The sequence below is a fragment of the Vanderwaltozyma polyspora genome, genomic scaffold (assembly GCF_000150035.1).
Source record: "Vanderwaltozyma polyspora DSM 70294 KpolScaffold1067 genomic scaffold, whole genome shotgun sequence".
Lineage (NCBI taxonomy): Eukaryota > Fungi > Ascomycota > Saccharomycetes > Saccharomycetales > Saccharomycetaceae > Vanderwaltozyma > Vanderwaltozyma polyspora.
Window position 1 is genome coordinate 37,990 of NW_001834637.1, and position 18,765 is coordinate 56,754.

Consider the following 18,765-nt stretch of genomic DNA (forward strand, 5'->3'; position numbering starts at 1 on the left):
CCTGTAAATACAAATCCGACAAAACAAAATTATAGATTCAAAACAAAACTTGCATATACCCACTCCACCTACCCCCCATCTAACCTTATAGCCTCCAACAAGTCCTCAAACTATATATATATATACTCTTATATACCAACTATTACCTTAACTATATAAATTACTTACCTTATTAGGTACTCCCCCGGCTTAAGCACTATTAAAAGTAACAAATGTTAAAGTAAGAGATATATATCAAGAACAATACCATTAAGAATAGTCGAGTCAAGGAGGTCAAGGATTGGATTAGGTTACTATTTAGAGTGATATACTGGTATTTGTGAAGTTCTGTTGGATTGTGTGGTTTTAAGGATTGCTTTGTGGTTTTACGATAATGGTACGTCAACAGCATCCAACTTTACAGTCGATGGTTTCCTTTGGGGCTAGTTTTGTATTTGTGAAAGTATTTAAAGAGCTAATTGAAGGGTATCTTCCTGAGGAATGGATCCATGAAGTTAGGTATCTTGGTATTGATTGTGATGATTCTGCGGATAAGTTTTATACTGTTGAGGCTGTGGGTCTTAAGGATAGAGAGACGGTTGCTTTATTAGACAGAATTGATGATATAATACATTCCAGGAGCAATAAGGAAATAACAACAAGATTGACGTATAATAACAATAACAACATTAATAGTAATAATAATTATAATCACATCAGTGGTATTTGGTCTGATTTGTATGAGATGGATATGGTAAGTTTAATTCATAATTTAAAGAAATTTTATTTGAACATTGATATTAGGGTTTTGGTGGTGATTTTAATTTTACTTTTATTTGGACCTGTAGTATTGTCACTTTACCATGATTATAAGGGCAATGCAGCTGATGCTGCTGTTTTATCTCCTGGGACACCAGTGCTAAGAGTGGTACCTGATGATAAAGTGGATTTAAAACTGTCGAATATGAATTGTGCAGGTTCCTCCAGTGATGAAGAGAATAGTGGAAGTAGTTTACAGAAACTGGATAAGTTTACAGGTGAGACATTCCCTAAGGATACTGAAACGATAAACACGAGCATAATGGAGGATTTGAAACTTCAATACATTTCCTCCTCAGAAACTGGGATTGTAATTGAGGATGATGAAAGTGGTGATATAAAATCTCAATCTGGATCACCATTAATCATATACGGGAGCGATTCTATCGTTCCAACAGCAAGAGAAGAAGAACACCTGGATCAGGAACGAGCTCAGGACCAAGAGCAAGAACAAGAACAAGAGCAAGAGCAAAAGGACGTGCCAGAGCAGACAAATGAAATTGAAATCAATATAACTAATCTCCCAGAACCAGATTCTAAAATCGAAATTCAAACAATAAAACCGGTTGTTTCTTCTCCCCAAAAACAACAAGAAAAGGAAAATGAAAATGAAAACGAACAACAAGATAACGAATCTGAATTGGCTGCATCCTTCACATCAAGCAAATTGAAAAGTAGCTCAAGAAGAATATCTACAATTAATCCAACTCATCATATTCAAATCTCACCAACTAAAACAATCAAATTGGACGCTCAAGTGAATACTGAACAAGCTTATTCACAACCTTTCACATACTAATGAATCATTCATTGATCAAAGTCAAATTTCATAATAACAGCACCATAGAATCTCTTCAGATATCAATTGATCCATTCTATCCAACTTCATCTATTAAAATAGGGTCCCCCTATCGTCACATTATCATTAATAGGCTGCTTCTGACACTTTGCCAATATCAAGTCATCGGTATTGTTATCACTATCTACGAACTTAAAATTTTTAAAGCTCATCTCAAGATTTAACCTTCTTTTATAATGAAACCAAGGTATTAAAGAAGTAATTAGTTCAAATAGCACTTGTATCTGGTTCCTTTGCTGGCTAATTATCAGGGGAATAGCTTCTTTAAGTTGGTATTGATATAGGTTTCGTTGGAAGTTTGGTATTACAAGGAAAGCTTTGGCCAGTTCAGTCTTTTTTTTTCCATTTGGAGAAGTTGTAATAGAAAGGATTTAAAATTGCAAAGACACTTTAGTAAGATATTGAAACTACTAAATTCAATTACGTATTATACATATAACACTTAAATATCGTCAAGAAATAAAGAACAGTATTGATAACGAAAAATATAAAGTAGGCGAAACTATATATATAGAAGAAGTTATTTTGGGTTTTGAATACGTTAGATATGGACGCTAATATTTTATTGCAGTGCTTTGCAGGTACATTGAACCATGATCTCAAGATTAGAACAGATGCAGAAGCTCATTTGAAACAAGCCAGTGCAACTCCTGGGTTTCTAGGTGCTTGTTTGGATATTATAGCCTCTAATGAAGTGCCAGAAAATGTAAAAATGTCAGCTACATTATATTTTAAAAATAAGATTGTGTATGCTTGGAATGCTCAGCAAACTGATAAATTGGATTCTCATATTGTCGATAATGATGAGAAACCTGTTGTCAGAGATATGTTGATTCAAACAATGTTAAGTTGTTCTAAGCATTCTCCAAACTGTTTAAGGATGATAAAACCAGCTTTAAGCATTATCGTCCATGATCAATATTCTAGCAAAAAATGGGATGATCTATTACCAAAATGTTTAGAGCTATTGTCAAGTAATGACTACGACATGGCTTATGTAGGTTTGTTGTGTTTATTGGAAATTTTTAGAACCTATAGATGGAAGGAAAATGATGCTAGACAAGAATTAGAAACTCTGATCTTGGAGTATTTCCCAAGTTTATTACAGTTCGCTGATAGCATCTTGTATGCTAATGGTGCGAACATGGATAATGATAAATTTGGTGACATGACTAAATTGATCTTAAAAATTTATAAACTTGTCACTTATTATGATATGCCATTCACTTTACAACGTCCAGAATCTTTTATTCCTTGGGCTAATTTCTTTGTTACTATCATTCAACAGCCTTTATCTGAAAGAATTCTTTCCATTGGTGATGCTGATTTGAAAAGTAAAAATCCATGGGTTAAATGTAAGAAAACTGCATATGCTAATTTGTACAGATTGTTCCAAAGATATGCATCAGTTACTTTAACTAGAAAATTTCAATATGATGAATTTAGGCAAACTTATGTTGAAGAGTTCATTCCACAATTTTTGCAATTGGTATTCCAACAAATAGAGCAATGGGGGAGTGGAAATCTATGGATCAGTGATGTATGCCTACAATACATGTTGAATTTCATCGAACAGACAGTAGTTCAAAAACAAACTTGGCCGCTTGTCAAAATGCATTACTCAACGATTTTACAACATGTTATATTTCCATTGTTATGTCCAAATGAAGAAACTTTGGAAACATTTGATAATGATCCACAAGAATACATTCATAGAAATTTAGAATTATGGGAAGATAGTCACTTTCCAGATTTGGCTGCAATTTCATTACTAACAACTGCCGTCACTAAACGTACAAAATTTGCTCTTCAACCAACATTGGAATTCACTTTACAAACTTTACAGGCAAACTTTACTGATATAAATCAAATGCCTTTTGAAAATGCTGTTAAGATAGAATCAAGTTTAAGAATCTTTTCAAGTATTTTAGATAGATTGGTATCTAAAAGTTCTCCATACGCATCAGAAATAGAAGGATTTTTAAGAGCTTTTGTATTGCCATTATTTAAATCACCATATGGTTTCCTAAGAACCCGTGTTTGTGAAATTTGTTCAAAATTAGATGGTATTAAGTTTAATGAACCTACTTTTATTCCTCAAATATATGAAGGTATCATGTCATGTTTAAACGAAGAATCAGACTGTCTTCCTGTTAGATTATTAGCTGCTTTGGCAATGCAAGCGTTTATTCACGACGAAGAATTTCAAAAATTATTGGCTTCAGTTGTTGTTCCAACTATGCAAAAATTATTGGCCATTGCAAACGAATTTGAATCGGACGCTATTTCAGGTGTTATGCAGGATTTTGTTGAAATTTTTGCTGAGCAACTACAACCATTTGGTATTGAGTTGATGAATTCTTTAGTTTCTCAATTTTTAAAATTAGCAATTGATTTAAATGACGCTGCAAATATTGATCCAAGTACTTTAATGAATGCCGATGATATTCCTGATGAGAACGATAAACAGATGGCTGCTTTAGGGATCTTATCAACAGTTATCTCCATTTTATTGTCTTTTGAAAACTCTCAAGATATTATCAGAAGCTTGGAACAATCTTATCACCCAGCAGCAGAATTCATCTTGAAAAATGATATGGATTTGTTTTACCGTGAAGCTTGTGAATTTGTTGAAAACTCTACATTCTTATTAAGATCTGTTAGTCCAATATCATGGAAGTTTTTGGAATTAATCGGTGAATGTAATAACAGTGAAGAAAGTATGATACCTCTGTATATTGAAGATTTTATGTTGGTCATTAATAACTATTTGTTATACGGTAAAGATGAATTGAAGAAAAATGAATTTTATTCGAAGATTTTATTCGAATTTTACAGAAAGGCAATGAATTCAAATGAAGACAATACGCTATTTGACATGCAAATTATCTTTGAACTTTCTCAAAAGCTAATTTTAGCACTAGAAGATAAATTGCCAGTTGCTTGGAAACAACAATTTTTGGAAGATGTCACGAACGCTATAATTATGGAAAAGGACAATTTGCAAAAGCAAGTTGCATTCGGTGTCACCTCGTTTAATGTCTTAATTTCCAGTTTGGTTACATCTCCTTTAGTTACTTTACAATTCCTGCAACATAAAAATCTTTTGGAATTATTTTTTGAGACATGGTTGACATTTTACGTTCCAAACTTGAAGAGAGTTTATGATATAAAGCTTTCTATAATGGCATTATTGAGCATTTTATGTAGATGCACTGCTGATGATTTTGCATCCTTGTCGTTACAAAATTTATTGCCAAAATTAGGTTCAATTTTAGTTGATTTGATGGTCAAATTCCCACATGCATTGAAAGCTTTGGAAGAAAAACGTAAAGAGTTTTCCAGTGACAACTTTAACTCTGACAATTTTGAAGAGTGGAATGACAACGTTGGTGATGAAGATGACGATGAAGATGGAGATGATGACATCGCTGCTTACATGGAGCAACTAAGAAGTGGTGAAGATGGATTAAAATTTATTAGTGAGGGTGGATTCGACAAGGAAAATTTTGATGATTTAGAGGAAGATCCGTTAGTTGGTTCTCTGTTAGATGAAATTAATGTTTATGAAGTGTTGAAGTCATCAGTAACTCATTTGCAACAGGGTTCAGGTGGGTCAATTTACGAAATCATTATCAACGGCATGTCTGAGGACTCCAAATCGGTCCTTCAACAACTTTTAGCTTTGTAAGCATACTCACCTTAATAATATGTGTTTGACTCAAGAAGCATTATATAGCATAGCAATATACAAATCTAAATACTAAATACATATGTGCATTTCCGATTGTTCAATTGGATGAACCTGATAGAAAAAATTATAAACATGTCAAAATAAAATGTGGAATATATGGAAGCAACTATCAAATTTCTATGCTTGTTTTGTTATTGTTTTGACTGATATTTTAGAAAATTCGACGAACCTGAATCAATGTTCCTAGTAATCGACTGTGACACACTGTAAAATAGTGCTGTCAGCGTATTCTCAAGCCTAGTTACATTGGTAAATAATAAGCTAAATTAACTCCATAAAATTATTAATTTACTTAGTTGTCAATAACTCGAATGTTGGTATTGAAATCAACTTTATCCTGGCCTTTTACTCTGACGCTCTGTTTTAAACCTTCTTTATCTTGATACGAAAAGACCTTGATAAAGCTTGAGAAGCAATGTAATAATATCGGATTAATTTATACAACTTTTTTTCCAGATAATTCTTCGAATTATTAATCCTCGAACATTCAGCTGTAATCGAACAGCTAGTATTCTATGTTATATATAGATGTTGGCCTCATCCTAATTCTTGTCACCTTCCAAACTCTTCAATTCTCTCGAGTGGTTCTGTTAATTTGCTAGTCATGTGATTTACGTATAAAAGAATATTAATTCACGTGATAATAATTGTCTGATCATGTGATATGTATTCACTTTTCTTTTTGCCAAATTTTTCAAAGCTCATCTCATCGAAAGAAAGTGAAAAATTACTATATAATAAGAGCAACAGCTGAGTTAAAAGAAGGTTATAAAATTGGATGATCAGATACCTTTAGTGATACATCAAGTTACAATCGAGTAATAATTGGTAATCCATTGATTGATGATGAGTTTTTCAACAGGAATTGTAGCTAGTTTTTCCCAAAATTGCACACAATTTGCTTTCCAATCTAATATAGCTCAAAAAAATTCTATCGACGTTTATCCATTAGATGAAGCTAATAACTATAAGATTAATAGTTCTTTAGTTAGTCACATTGATTATGAGAATAATGATTTGGATGTTTCTTCAATCTTATTTAGTGGATGGTGCAGTAATGGAATTGAACAAAATTTAACCAAGAGTAAAAGAAAGAGAGATGATCAAAATGGTGATATAAATATTCAATCAAGTGAAAGTTTTTTCGTCAATACTTTCACTGATGGAAAGATTGTTGTCTTCTCATCAAATGGTAAAAATATTGTTAATATTATTCAAAATAAATATGAAATTACACATACCGATACCGAAGATTCTTTCATTTGGATTTTAGACTCTGATAAAGCCGTAAAGAAATTTAATTTTAATCAAACTAAACCAGTTAAAACATTCCACCTAACTGATGGTAAAGATGAAGATATCACAGGTTTTCAAGTTTTGAAAACTAATGACAATGAACCATTATTAGCTATATCTACTTCAAATTTCTTCTATGTCATTGATCCATCAAAGAGAAGACCTACAACTTACTCTAAATTAGAAGTAGGGAATGCAGTATCAAGCTTTCTATTGCCAGATAATACTAAGATCATTATAGCTGATGAAAACTGTATCTCGTTATATGACTTGGAATCTACCTCAAAATTGAAGTCGTGGGAAGTTAAAGCTAAAAGACTGATTATAAGTGACACTTTGATTATCAGTTTAACTACAGATGGACTTATTTCCGTTGTCGATATGGATAAAAAAGATATTATCTGTAATGTTAATGCTCCTGATTCTAAAATTATAGAATTTTCTGTTGTAGGTGCCAATGTAATGTTGGCTTGGTTAAATGTTAATGAACCAAACTTTGACGTTATTTCCTTAAATAAAATTAAAAGTAAAAATACCATAGTCATAAACACAAATCAAGATATTAATAATTCATTGGTAACCGAGGAAACCAATACAAACAAATCAAAAGCATCAGACAAAGAGTCTGTCCCTCCTGAAAAGACTAAAGTTTCAAAAGCCAAACAAGATGAAATGATACAAGATTTATTGGAAAAGTTAGAAAACAATGCTCCCAAAGATGAAATTTTAGCTCAATTAGTATCCAGTAACTGGGTTGAAGATAGAATTAAAAACTTCATCGACAAATATTTGATATCACCAGAAGTAACCTCTCAGTTATGTGAAGTTATTGTATCTACCTTACAGAAAAATCCTTGGGTTAATGAAGACAGTCTGCTAATATGGTTGGAATGGATAATACTGTGGAGAGGCGCTCATTTGAACTCTTCAAAGGTCAAACATGTATCAAAGCAGATCAAGCAGTTGAAATCATCTTTGAGAAGTTCAGGGGAAACTCTACCAATGTTACTTTCCATGCAAGGTAGATTAGAAATGTTGAAAACCCAAGCTATATTAAGAAAAGAACTGGCGGAACTTAATATTGAAGATGAGTACAATAATGAATTCGAGACTATTGAACAAGGTGAAGGCCACGATGCTATGGTTGAAAATGAAGATTCACTGACCTATGCTAATGGGGAAAGTGATGCATTTTATGATGCATCTGCATTTTAAAAAGGACTAACTCTTTCTTCATATCTGCATAAATTAAATAGGACCATTTGATTTATTAATTATATAGAAGCTGCATATTATGCATATGTAATGTACGTATGTAAACATCGTATCTAAACCATGTATTCTTTGAACTTATTGAAGGCTAAATCCTCTAATTAAACTGGAATGTATTCAGATGATCAATTGAGCTGTGCTATTGCATAATGTAAAGATCTCGTAGTCTGGTCATTGAAACTTCAGGGTAAACACCCTCTAAACATACCAATTACTTATAACGGAATAAATGACACACCAACAGGAGTTATCATATTTTCGAATCGAAAATATTCATCTATTTCATAGATTCCTGCATATTAATCATCTGGTTTACTTGTTCGCGCATCATTTCTTTCAAGTCAGCAACGTCATTCTGAAGTTCTTCTACACATTCAGTTTTTTCTCCTAATAGTTGCAATGATACTTCTAGTTTAGACTCTAAGGTCGCTACGTTCTTTTCTAATTTCAGGTTTTCATCAGGAAGTTTGTTCAACTTATCATTTTCTTCTAATAATCTAACGATTTCATTATTAGATTTCATCTTTTCTTTCTGTAGTCTTTCATTTGTATCCTTTAAAGACAACATTTCTGTCTCCATTCTTCTTAATTCTGCACCCAACCTTGAAACCATATGAGAGTTTAACTGAGTATTTGAACTTTGGTTTTGGGTACTTGGTTTACGATATAATGACGGAAAGTTACTACTCGGAGTTAACGATTCTTTTCTACTTCTGATCTGTAGTTCAGAAGCTTCATCTGGCATATCGCTGATATTGAAAGAAAGATCGGTAGCTCGATCCATATGTTCTTGATCACTTGTGCTTAATGCTTCCATTTCATTAACACCTATTGTTTCGTTTGCATTTGAAGATGTTTCAATTTTATCATCTGGAATGCTGTAATTCATGTCAGAAACCAAACTATCATCTAATAATTGAGAGGCCGGACCAGATTCTAGCCATTTTTCTGTGATATTAAACGTTGAAGTTGAAATTGGGTGAACCAATTCTTGTGAACCAAAGCGGCCCTGCGTTAATAATGGGGAATCAATTCTATTTTCTAAATGGCCCCTTTGGATATCAAACTTCTTTTGTAATAATTTATAATCATCTTTGAGTTCTTGTAAGGAAGATTTAGTTACTGCCAGTTCATCTTCAAGAGTTGATCTAGTAGCCTTCTCATTTTCTAATTCTGTTATAGTGTGTTTTAATTCATTAGACAATTTAGAGGTTGTAGTTTCTTGCGTTTTGATTTTGTTCAATAGGTTTTTTCTTTCTTCTTTTATATCTGCTAATTGGGTTTGTAAGTCAGTGACTCTATTATTTAATGCATATTCAATACTCTGCCAGTTGGCTTTACTTGACTCAAATTGTTCCTGTATCAGCAAATATTGATCTTTAGTTGAAGCAGTTCCTGAACTGTTCTTTAAACTTTCATGAGAAATAGCTCTATCCAGACTTTTAGGAGGCGCACTACTATCATTATCTAGTTCAATTCTTAGCTGTTCAATTTTTGATTCCAAATTAGTAACCTGTTGATGACTTGAATATTTTAAGGCCTTGATTTCACGCTCATGGATAATTTTCTCTTCTTGAAGCTTTGCATTTAATTTTTCAATATTCAATTCTAATTGAATAATATTTTCTTCCTTTGTTATTAACTTGTTATTTGTATCATTATGCTTTTCAAGCTCTATCTCCGCTTCTTTTATTTTTTTGTCAGATTCAGTAAGTTTTAAAGTTATTGTGCTCAAACTTTCAGTCAATTCTGCGTGTGAATTGGATTTTTCAGCCAGAGCATCTTTTAGATCTTTGACTTCATATTCGAAGTGACCAATTTTTTTGTTTAAACTTTTTATTTTATCTAAGCTTTTCCTGTCTTCCTTGGCCAGATTTTCACCTTCAGTACGAAGTTGTTTAATTATATCATCCTTTTCTCGGATTAACTTTATAAAACTTGAACTATCAACTTCTTTTCTCTTTTCTAGTTCATATCTTCTCAATGTATCATTTAATTTTTTAAGCTCCATATCCTGTGAAACATAAACTGGACTCAACTTCTTTAAAATCTCATCGACGCTCAACTCCTGGAAATTATCAGGAAGAATGTTTGCCCATGGAAAAGCACTGGAGTCATTGTTCCTTACATCATTGTTAGATTGGATTGAAAGGGTCGAGTCTAAAGATATGTCACCATTTTCCTCTCTAGTGGTAACAGCAACTAAGCTTGGCTCTCTATTTTCGATTAAAGCCGGTGAATTTCTTCCACTACTCAGGTAATCTTGTGTCTTGTCATCAGTATATGTACTTGCTACAGTTTCAATATTATCAGTACTTTCATAAAAATGAGATGAGACAGATACTAACGAAGATTCTGTACTAAGGGTAGATTTCTTACCTTTCTTCTTACCCTTTTTAGCAGCAAGAGAAAGCCTTTCCTCTAAACTTAATTTTTTGGAAGCCATTCAAAGATCAAAATTAGTTATCTGTAATGACAAAGTATTCAATTATTTGGTCAATATGAAAAACAACCTTTGCAAAATAAATTTGAATTTGAGAATGTCTGTCGTGTTAAAAATATTATTATTACAATTAATCCTCAGATTCTCCCTCAAAAAGATAACAGGATAGTCAATTGGATAAGTACAAAGATATGCTATAGTCCGATATCCACGTAGGGTAGTTAATGGTCAACCTTCGACTATGATTTTAACGAATAGATATTGAAATTTTATACTTTCCCTATATTATTCCATGGTTCTAAAAAATCGATGTGTTCAAGAATTTCTATATCTTCGAGAATTTCAACGGTTTTTAAAGCTGGGTCATGTGATCATAAAGATTTCTTAAAAAATATATAATAAAACTAAAAAGAAAGCCCTGTAGGGGGCTCGAACCCCTAACCTTGTGATTAAGAGTCACACGCGCTACCGATTGCGCCAACAAGGCTTGTTTTTCTTGTTTGTTCTAGAAAAAAGTATGGACCCAATTCCCATGTATTATTTCAAGGTTACATCGTACGAACCTTGATAATGTCGGGATGTAATTCGTTACAATAAATGGTGTCATATTATCAATATTTGTCAGAATTATGAGGTAACACGTGATATATACGTATTACGACATTATTCATATAGGATAAAGAAATGTTACTTTACACGAAAGTGTTATTTCTGACGTTAAAACTTTTCCAACACTTTATATAAGAAATGACAAGATCTTAATTGACACTTGTCATGTTAATTATATTCCCATGTGTATATTATATACTTTAATACACCGGATCAATATCAACTTATTAAGAATGTCCTTGTGTTCAGATGTAAAAGTAATATCTGATTGATTCATTTTGGTGATTGATACAAGATGTTTTTAATATAATATTTATATTTATTTCTCCGTAGTGTCTTATAAATGTAACTAAATAAATATATATTAATATTTTAGATAAACAATATTTTAGATGTACCAAAATGTCATGCCTTTTTATATGTTTAGATCCAATCTCATAATCTTAATATTATTTATTTATGATAATAAATTATGATGCCTTTGCACTTCACTTCTTATGATATGATTTGGCAATTACTTAGAAGGTCGAGTATGACATTTGCGATCGAACAATTGCAACGTGTCATAACCTTTACTGTCATAACCTTTACTGCCATAACCTTTATTGCCATAACCTTTATTGCCATAACCTTGAAACCCATTAGTGTGAACCATACATTTTAGGTTACAACACCTTGGAAATAAATAAAGAATCTATTACTATGAACGATTCGGTAGAAAAACCACAACATAATTCTCTACAGTATCTTACTTTGTACATAAAAGATATATAGAAATTTATTATTATTAACAAGTATATTTACTTTAACCTACAGATCTCCACCCTTAAGATCCTATAGAATAAACGCCTACCAGCCTTCATTCTAACGTATACCAAATTCAATATACAATTAAATAATAATTAAAGGCCAAATAATACAAGCCAAGGAAAACAGTTTTTGGAATAGCTTTAGGTACCCGAATATTTTTGAAAACCAACGATTTTTATTTGGACCCTCTTTGGCCTAGTTGGCAGTGATTGACTTGATCAACGGGAGTTCGAAAATCGGATAGAACAATTATTATTCCTACGATTAAGAGACCTGTTTACAAATATTGGAAATTCTCGAAATTTCATACGCTACCAGGTGGGAAATTCGGTGGAATACAGCAGTTCTCTCTTCGTAAGAAGAGAGATTGTGTTACCCTTCGTAACACATTACCCGTGAGGGAACTATTAGGTGGAAACCTAGTTAGCTTTGTCGTCATAAGTGATCAACGTCTTTCCCCTCGATTTATTTTCGGCGGGCGAATGACGGATGGGAACGGCGATAGTTACAATGTTTGACGTATCACGTGATATTATCACAAGGTATGGTCTGTTGAGTGCAATCGTAGGACCCCGGTTGTTATCTACAACCGGTTGAACCCGATACCGATTACAGTAATTGTTCTATTTTTTTACCATTTTAGGCAAATCATGAGTACAGTCCGGGTAAATAGTAAGTAATTATGACAAATCTTGAGATTTGTCATAATTTGTCTTGTTTTGTCTTTAAATATGGAACCTTTAATATCATCCCTTTGTCCCAATATCAATTGGGACAAATTTTGAAGTTGCATTTTAATGATCTGATCAAATATTAAAATTCGATGAGATCAACGTCTTATTCTTCCTCTTCTTACTTGGATCTGATTCAATGGCAATTTTTAATCGAGGTAGAACATCTGTAACTTTGTATCTCATACAATATTTAAATTCGAATCGAATTATATCCTCTTTGAGTTTATAACGCTGCATACAGACTCCTCTCTAATTTAGACGGTATTAATTGAGGTATGATAATATGACAGAATTGGATGACAACAGCATTACAACAACCAATTCTGATGTTTCAAATGCTGTTGTATCTCCCAAAGGTACCTCTTCGAGTACAATCATTGGTGCACTTACTGCTGGTGGAAGATCAATGGTATACCAGATAACGTCATTCTATCTAAGAACTCCGGTGAAACTCTTTAAGCCTGCTAGATTCGAATACCATCATTATTTGAAAACTATATTGAATGGTGAAAAAACAGATAAACCTCAATACCCTAAGCAAAGGTACAAATCTTTAGTTCAAAATTCATCAATTGGAATTTTGACTCAGGCTTTGAATAAATACGGTTGGAAAGTAATCCCAGATAGGGTATTGCCTCCCTTATTAATAAATTCTGCAACTGGTGTAATATTATATTCCACTTATTTGAACACACTATCATATTTATCTTCTGTTGAACCTTCAAAGGATGTCGAACAAATATCTCATAATACAATCAACATATTTGCGTCTGGATGGCTAGCTGGTGCTGCACAAGCTCTAGTGTCCACTCCTTTCGATGCAATTTATACAAGGTCTACAACCGCTGAAATTTTTGAAAGTGTTCATAAATATAAGAACTTATGGAATTTTGGCCTAGAGAAATTGAAAGAGATTGGTTTGGTCGGTTGCTATAGTGGATTCACACTTGCTTTGATAAAGGAATCATTATCATATGCTATATATTTTACAACCTTTGAAGTTATGAAGGGCAATATATGTCAGAGGTTTGTAGTATTTTTGGAAAATTATAGAGGATTTAAATCCAAACTTAACAATTTAATTAGTTTCAAGGACGATACTTGTATTGACCAAAATACATTGGTATCTGATAGGGAGAAAAAATGGATCTCAAGAGCATTTATATTTGCTGGAGGTGTAACAGCAGCATTCTTCTTACAAGTTATACAATATCCTTTGACTAAAATTCAAAAAATACACTTTTCAAGGCTAGAAGCATTTGACATTTACAACAAATCATTATTAAAAAATCCAAACTCTTTTGAAAACTATTTCCAAAAAAGTACCAACTCCTTGATTAGAGGTAATAAGAATACTAAGTTGCCACATTTACCACCTTTTCGCATCTATCTGAATTCTTACATCGATACATTATTGCATATTCACTTCATTCATAAGAACACAAACGATCTTGTAAGGTGGTTATATAAAGGTTTCACAAGAAAAACATTAGCTGTTATTCCTGGCACTACCGCTGGTCTTTTATTACTAGATTATATGAAAACATCTCTGGAAAATGAACAAAGCAACAGTTAAGTATGATTCATTTGGTAAAAACCCATAATGATGAAGTGCTAATGGATATAAATATAATTATTCTCTACCGTTAATATTAATTATTGTAAATTAGTTTTTAATATTCCATTTGTAAATAGTTCAATCCAAATACTTCATCTATATGATTATGTATTATTTTATAAATTAATTAAATTATATTTGGATATGCAAATTTATTTTATTTTACGTGTACTCATTTTTAATTATAAATATAATCCGTCGATCAGCTAGCTTTTTGTCTCAATTTTGGCACATTCCTCTAAAAAGCTTTCAACTTTTTCATTTACTCCCTCTTCACTACCATGTCTCTTTGTCAATCCTGTTATTTGTTCACGGATTTCCTTAGATACCTTATTCTCAGTCAATAAGTATAAATATATCTTTGAAATTACCTGGAATACGTCATCCAAACTAATTTTCAGTTCTTCGTGTCCATCAAATTCCAGCAAAGGTAATAGACCATCATTCATTATTTCATCAAAAACTTCAACGTCAAAGTTACTTATTAATGAATCAGAAACCATTGATATTCCTAATGAGCTGAGAGCATATGACCTTATCTGTTGGCATGGGTTTAAACATTGATGAGCCAGCGCTTGTACTAATCCAAGCACTTCTTTCTTTGAAAAATATTTTGTATCGGATTTTTCTTGTAGAATATTTGAAGTCAGATTAATTGATTTCAATGACAACTCTACTGTGGATTGATATGGACTTTCTTTTACATTTTTAACTCCATCCTTAATCATTTTATCATATTCTTCTTCCCATTTACTACCAATTGCACCAACTGATGATAATTCATCCAACAAACCTAGCAGCCAGCTAAAATTATTTTCAGAGACTAAGTGAAACTCATTTTTAATAATATGATCCGTAAATTGAAAAATCTTTAGGGTATGATTATTTCCTACCACAATTTGCCTTAGAAGGGTCCAAAATCCTTCATTTTTTATAAGAGCTACTTTGTAATCTGGACTTTCAGTAAGAATTAAAATTCTATTTATTAATTCAATACCTTGTTGAGATTTGTAAAAGGACGATGTAAAAACTTCATTTTTCTTCAAAAGATCTTCGTCGAGTAGCTTCAACAATAAAGTTTCTTTACCTGGAACAGAAGTTAGCATTAAAAGTTGATAGCATACCAACCTTCTGAAACTATCCTTAGAAATGAAATCCATCATAATGAATGTATTTATTTTTTCAATAATCTCTCTTCCTAAATCTAGCTCATCCTGTATCTTCAAATAGCAAGAAATCGATGCTTCTAGAAGAAATAGTGCGTCAGCTTCGAAATATCTTGTATTAGAATCATTCTTTTCAATCTCAATTGCATTAAGTAAGAATTCAATTACACCTACATTCATAAATTGATCCTTGGAAAAAGTTGATTTTTGTATACTAATTGATTTAGCACACTCCAAGGCCTTTAGCGAAAAGTTAATTTCATCATCTGAGGGTTCATCATCACCTTTTAAATAGGATGCAAATGCTGATAAAATAGTTCTATTAATATTGTCTTTGTTAATTTCAGAATCGGATTTCGGCTTATTTATTGGGCCTAACTTTAACGCAGATTCTATATTTTCAAAAATAACTGGCTCTATTAATAAATTTTGGTATAATTTGATTATCATTTTAATAGTTATTGACCACAGTTCAATTGTAATATTATCATACTTGGTACTGAATTCTAACATTTTGAAGAATGATACTAAACACATCTGTCCTTTTTGATATTTACCCAATCTAACTGCTGTTTGACTGACTGGGATCGATGTATCTGTGCTTTCTACATGTATTTCTACTAAAGGCATATTAGGAACGTCCAGTAACGAATTATCTACATTAATCTCATCCAGGCCCAACAGAGTTGTTGTATTGGCTAATTTGATTAGGATATCATTATAGGTATTATTAAAGCCAAAAAATGACGATACAAATAAACACTTTTCAATGCAGGAAAGCATTATAGAGGATACATGAATATCGGTAGTTTCCAAAAATATCTGATAAAATGTCGAAACTAATGACTCGCCAATTGTTGAAAAAATAACCTCGTCAAACTGAGCTAAGTCAATTTTCGAGATCCCCTCAAGAATATTATATGATTTATCAGATATTTCAGTCATAACTGTTGTGGAGGAGATTAAATTGTTCCAAGCATCCTCAAACCACTTCTCACTGCCATGATGCTCTTCTGGCATCACAATTTCCTTATCCCTAATTGAACCATATATTTTATCCAGGTACCACGATGGAAAATCGTTGGAATTATTGCATCCTTTTAAGTTACCAGAATAATCTTCAAATGTCATATGTTCTTTAACTTGAGGGTTGTGCAGATCTGTATTTAGCATGATGATTGAATAACTTAGCACAAAAACGGAATCAGAATCTGGTTGTACCAATTCTTCGTCATCTTTTTTATTCAATTTTTGATTTTCATAATTCTGGTCTTTAACATATTTTGATGAAAAAGTCTCTATAATTCTTTCGATCTGTTGAGATTCACCTGGCAATCTAAATTTTGTCAACAAGATTCTGATTGCTTCATCAACTCTTAAATCATTAAAATCATATAAATCAATAAACTCCTCCAATAATTTTATCTCGTTTGGATCGCAAAGCAAGAGACCTATGGTCTTCTTATTCATTCTACTATTATTCTCGAATAAAAACTTTGCGATATCATTAGGCGAATCTGAGTGAATAAATCCTTTGTCTATCAATAATTTGATACCATTCTTTGGCTTAACATTAAATGATTCTGTACATGTTATAAAGGATGTTTTCCTTTCTCTTTGTTTTAATATTTCCAGCTTTTTAATAGTTTTCTTGAAGGTCCTTTTATCTAGTTTTCCCAAATGGGTATTGATTTCATCAATTAACATTATTAAACCTTCTAAACAAATGGAAGGTACATTACTAGATGTTTGTTGTACGGTTTCAGGTAACGATAGTTTTGTTAATGAATTTAATAATCTTAATGCTACATCTGACCTATCCAAGGTCCACAAATCAACTTAATGAATGCCGAAACAAAGAAAAGATGGGTGAACAAGTCCATAATATCGATATCTGTTCTATTATTATTTCTTTGATCATGGGTGATCTTGCTTTTGCATCGTTACTTTGATTTTTATCTCTATCAGATAAAACGTCAATAACCGAATTTAAAGTAAGTTCAGTCTGCATCTTCAAATGATTGCCTAATTTTATGTATAATGTGGTGAATAGTTCCAATGCTGATTGTAGAATAGTCATGCTACTTGAATTTTGTATTAGAAATAGAACACATTTGAAAATTGGATCTGATATATATGTGAAGAGACGAGGATGCAAAAGAAAACACTCTCCGGATATTTCAACTGCAACATTTATTAGACGGAGTGCAAAGGAAGTAGAATTTTTGTTATTCGATTCTTGCTTTTCTGGCAAAATCAATGATAATAATAAATTTAAATATTCTTTCATAACTGGTAACCCGTAATTCTCTTCGATTATATCAATGTCAATATCTTCATTTTTTTCATTTTTATCATTTTTTTCATTATCTTGACCGTTTTGTGAATCCGTAGTCTTATCAGTTATTTCACTATCTTCTTCAACTATACTCTGTTCATCTGAAGAATCATCCTTTACGTTTGAACCGATAGTATCGCTTTTCAACTCGTTTTGAGCGTATACTTCGTCATTTATATATACATGGTTTGATAATGAGGCTTCAATAGAATGCAATTTTGAAAAAATTATCATCGTGAAATTTATCATTGTAGATTCTGCTGCTTTTCTTAATACCTCAGCTCGCTTTGAATTACATGCCAGTGACATAACAATCTGCAATACATCATACACGATCGCATCAGTCAAAATATCCCCACCAGCAGATTCCATTACGAATTGTAAAATAAAGATGACTTTTAGCAACACAGTATCATCACTAACCTCTTTAGATCTTTCAAATCTACAATGTGTTAAAGCTCTAACAATATCTCTATTGGATTTGACAAACTCATCTGATTTCAAATCGTCACCGAGTAAGTTTAGATTCAGGAAACTTTGAATGGCATCAAGAGCCATTAATGTCACTAAACCTGGGATTGAACTCGTACTTATTATCAATAGGAAAGGTTCCAAAATTTCTGAAGCTTTTATATCTTTATTAGAATGACACGAATTTATCCTTTGTATCAACTGGTATAACTTCGAAAGAATCGGATCTCCAGAATCACTACTATTTCTTGTTAGGTAAGTGAACGGATCGACATTAGATTCTATTTGATCACTAAATATTTCACTTCCACCTCCAAGTATCACGGTCACACCTGATTGAACATTCCCCCTAACGTGTTTCCTAATAGAATTGGATAATCTAATACATTCTTTTGTAATTATCCCCGCGCACTCAACCACATTGAACCTCCTTGACTTCAACCTAATCATGGTATATATATAATATTATACTCCCAATTTCACCACCAAAGGGTTTCTCCTTCTCTTTCAGATCTATGGTATAAAGCTTAAATCAGAACTATGATGCTAAATAGAAGAAAAAAAATACAAAACAATTACTATTCCTCCTTCAAATAA

At 32.2% G+C, this 18,765-nt stretch overlaps 5 protein-coding genes, 1 non-coding gene and 1 further gene across 6 annotated transcripts, besides 2 other annotated features; 4 read left to right on the top strand and 3 right to left on the bottom strand.

The window, feature by feature from the left end:
* Positions 1–373: 373 nt before the first annotated feature.
* Positions 374–1,597, top strand: NVJ1 (Nvj1p; the record flags this gene model as incomplete). Its single annotated transcript, XM_001643855.1, has 1 exon — positions 374–1,597. The coding sequence occupies one exon, from the start codon at positions 374–376 to the stop codon at positions 1,595–1,597; it is 1,224 nt and encodes a 407-aa protein (XP_001643905.1).
* A 607-nt stretch (positions 1,598–2,204) lies between these two features.
* Positions 2,205–5,348, top strand: NMD5 (Nmd5p; the record flags this gene model as incomplete). Its single annotated transcript, XM_001643856.1, has 1 exon — positions 2,205–5,348. One exon carries the CDS (start codon positions 2,205–2,207, stop codon positions 5,346–5,348), a length of 3,144 nt encoding a protein of 1,047 aa, XP_001643906.1.
* A 906-nt stretch (positions 5,349–6,254) lies between these two features.
* UTP9 (Utp9p) lies at positions 6,255–7,922 on the top strand (the record flags this gene model as incomplete). Its single annotated transcript, XM_001643857.1, has 1 exon — positions 6,255–7,922. The coding sequence occupies one exon, from the start codon at positions 6,255–6,257 to the stop codon at positions 7,920–7,922; it is 1,668 nt and encodes a 555-aa protein (XP_001643907.1).
* Positions 7,923–8,256: 334 nt separating this feature from the next.
* SGM1 (Sgm1p) lies at positions 8,257–10,425 on the bottom strand (the record flags this gene model as incomplete). The annotated part of the gene is made up of 1 exon (XM_001643858.1): positions 8,257–10,425. The coding sequence occupies one exon, from the start codon at positions 10,423–10,425 to the stop codon at positions 8,257–8,259; it is 2,169 nt and encodes a 722-aa protein (XP_001643908.1).
* A 411-nt stretch (positions 10,426–10,836) lies between these two features.
* On the bottom strand, positions 10,837–10,909 carry Kpol_1067trna3. Its single transcript has one exon. It is a non-coding gene; the product is annotated as a tRNA-Lys (tRNA).
* Positions 10,910–12,858: 1,949 nt separating this feature from the next.
* On the top strand, positions 12,859–14,151 carry Kpol_1067p23 (uncharacterized protein; the record flags this gene model as incomplete). Its single annotated transcript, XM_001643859.1, has 1 exon — positions 12,859–14,151. The coding sequence occupies one exon, from the start codon at positions 12,859–12,861 to the stop codon at positions 14,149–14,151; it is 1,293 nt and encodes a 430-aa protein (XP_001643909.1).
* A 248-nt stretch (positions 14,152–14,399) lies between these two features.
* Positions 14,400–17,195: a sequence feature (similar to hypothetical protein; correction of possible frameshift sequencing error~similar to Saccharomyces cerevisiae GEA2 (YEL022W) and GEA1 (YJR031C)).
* On the bottom strand, positions 14,400–18,618 carry Kpol_1067p24 (the record flags this gene model as incomplete).
* Positions 17,197–18,618: a sequence feature (similar to hypothetical protein; correction of possible frameshift sequencing error~similar to Saccharomyces cerevisiae GEA2 (YEL022W) and GEA1 (YJR031C)).
* Positions 18,619–18,765: the final 147 nt, after the last annotated feature.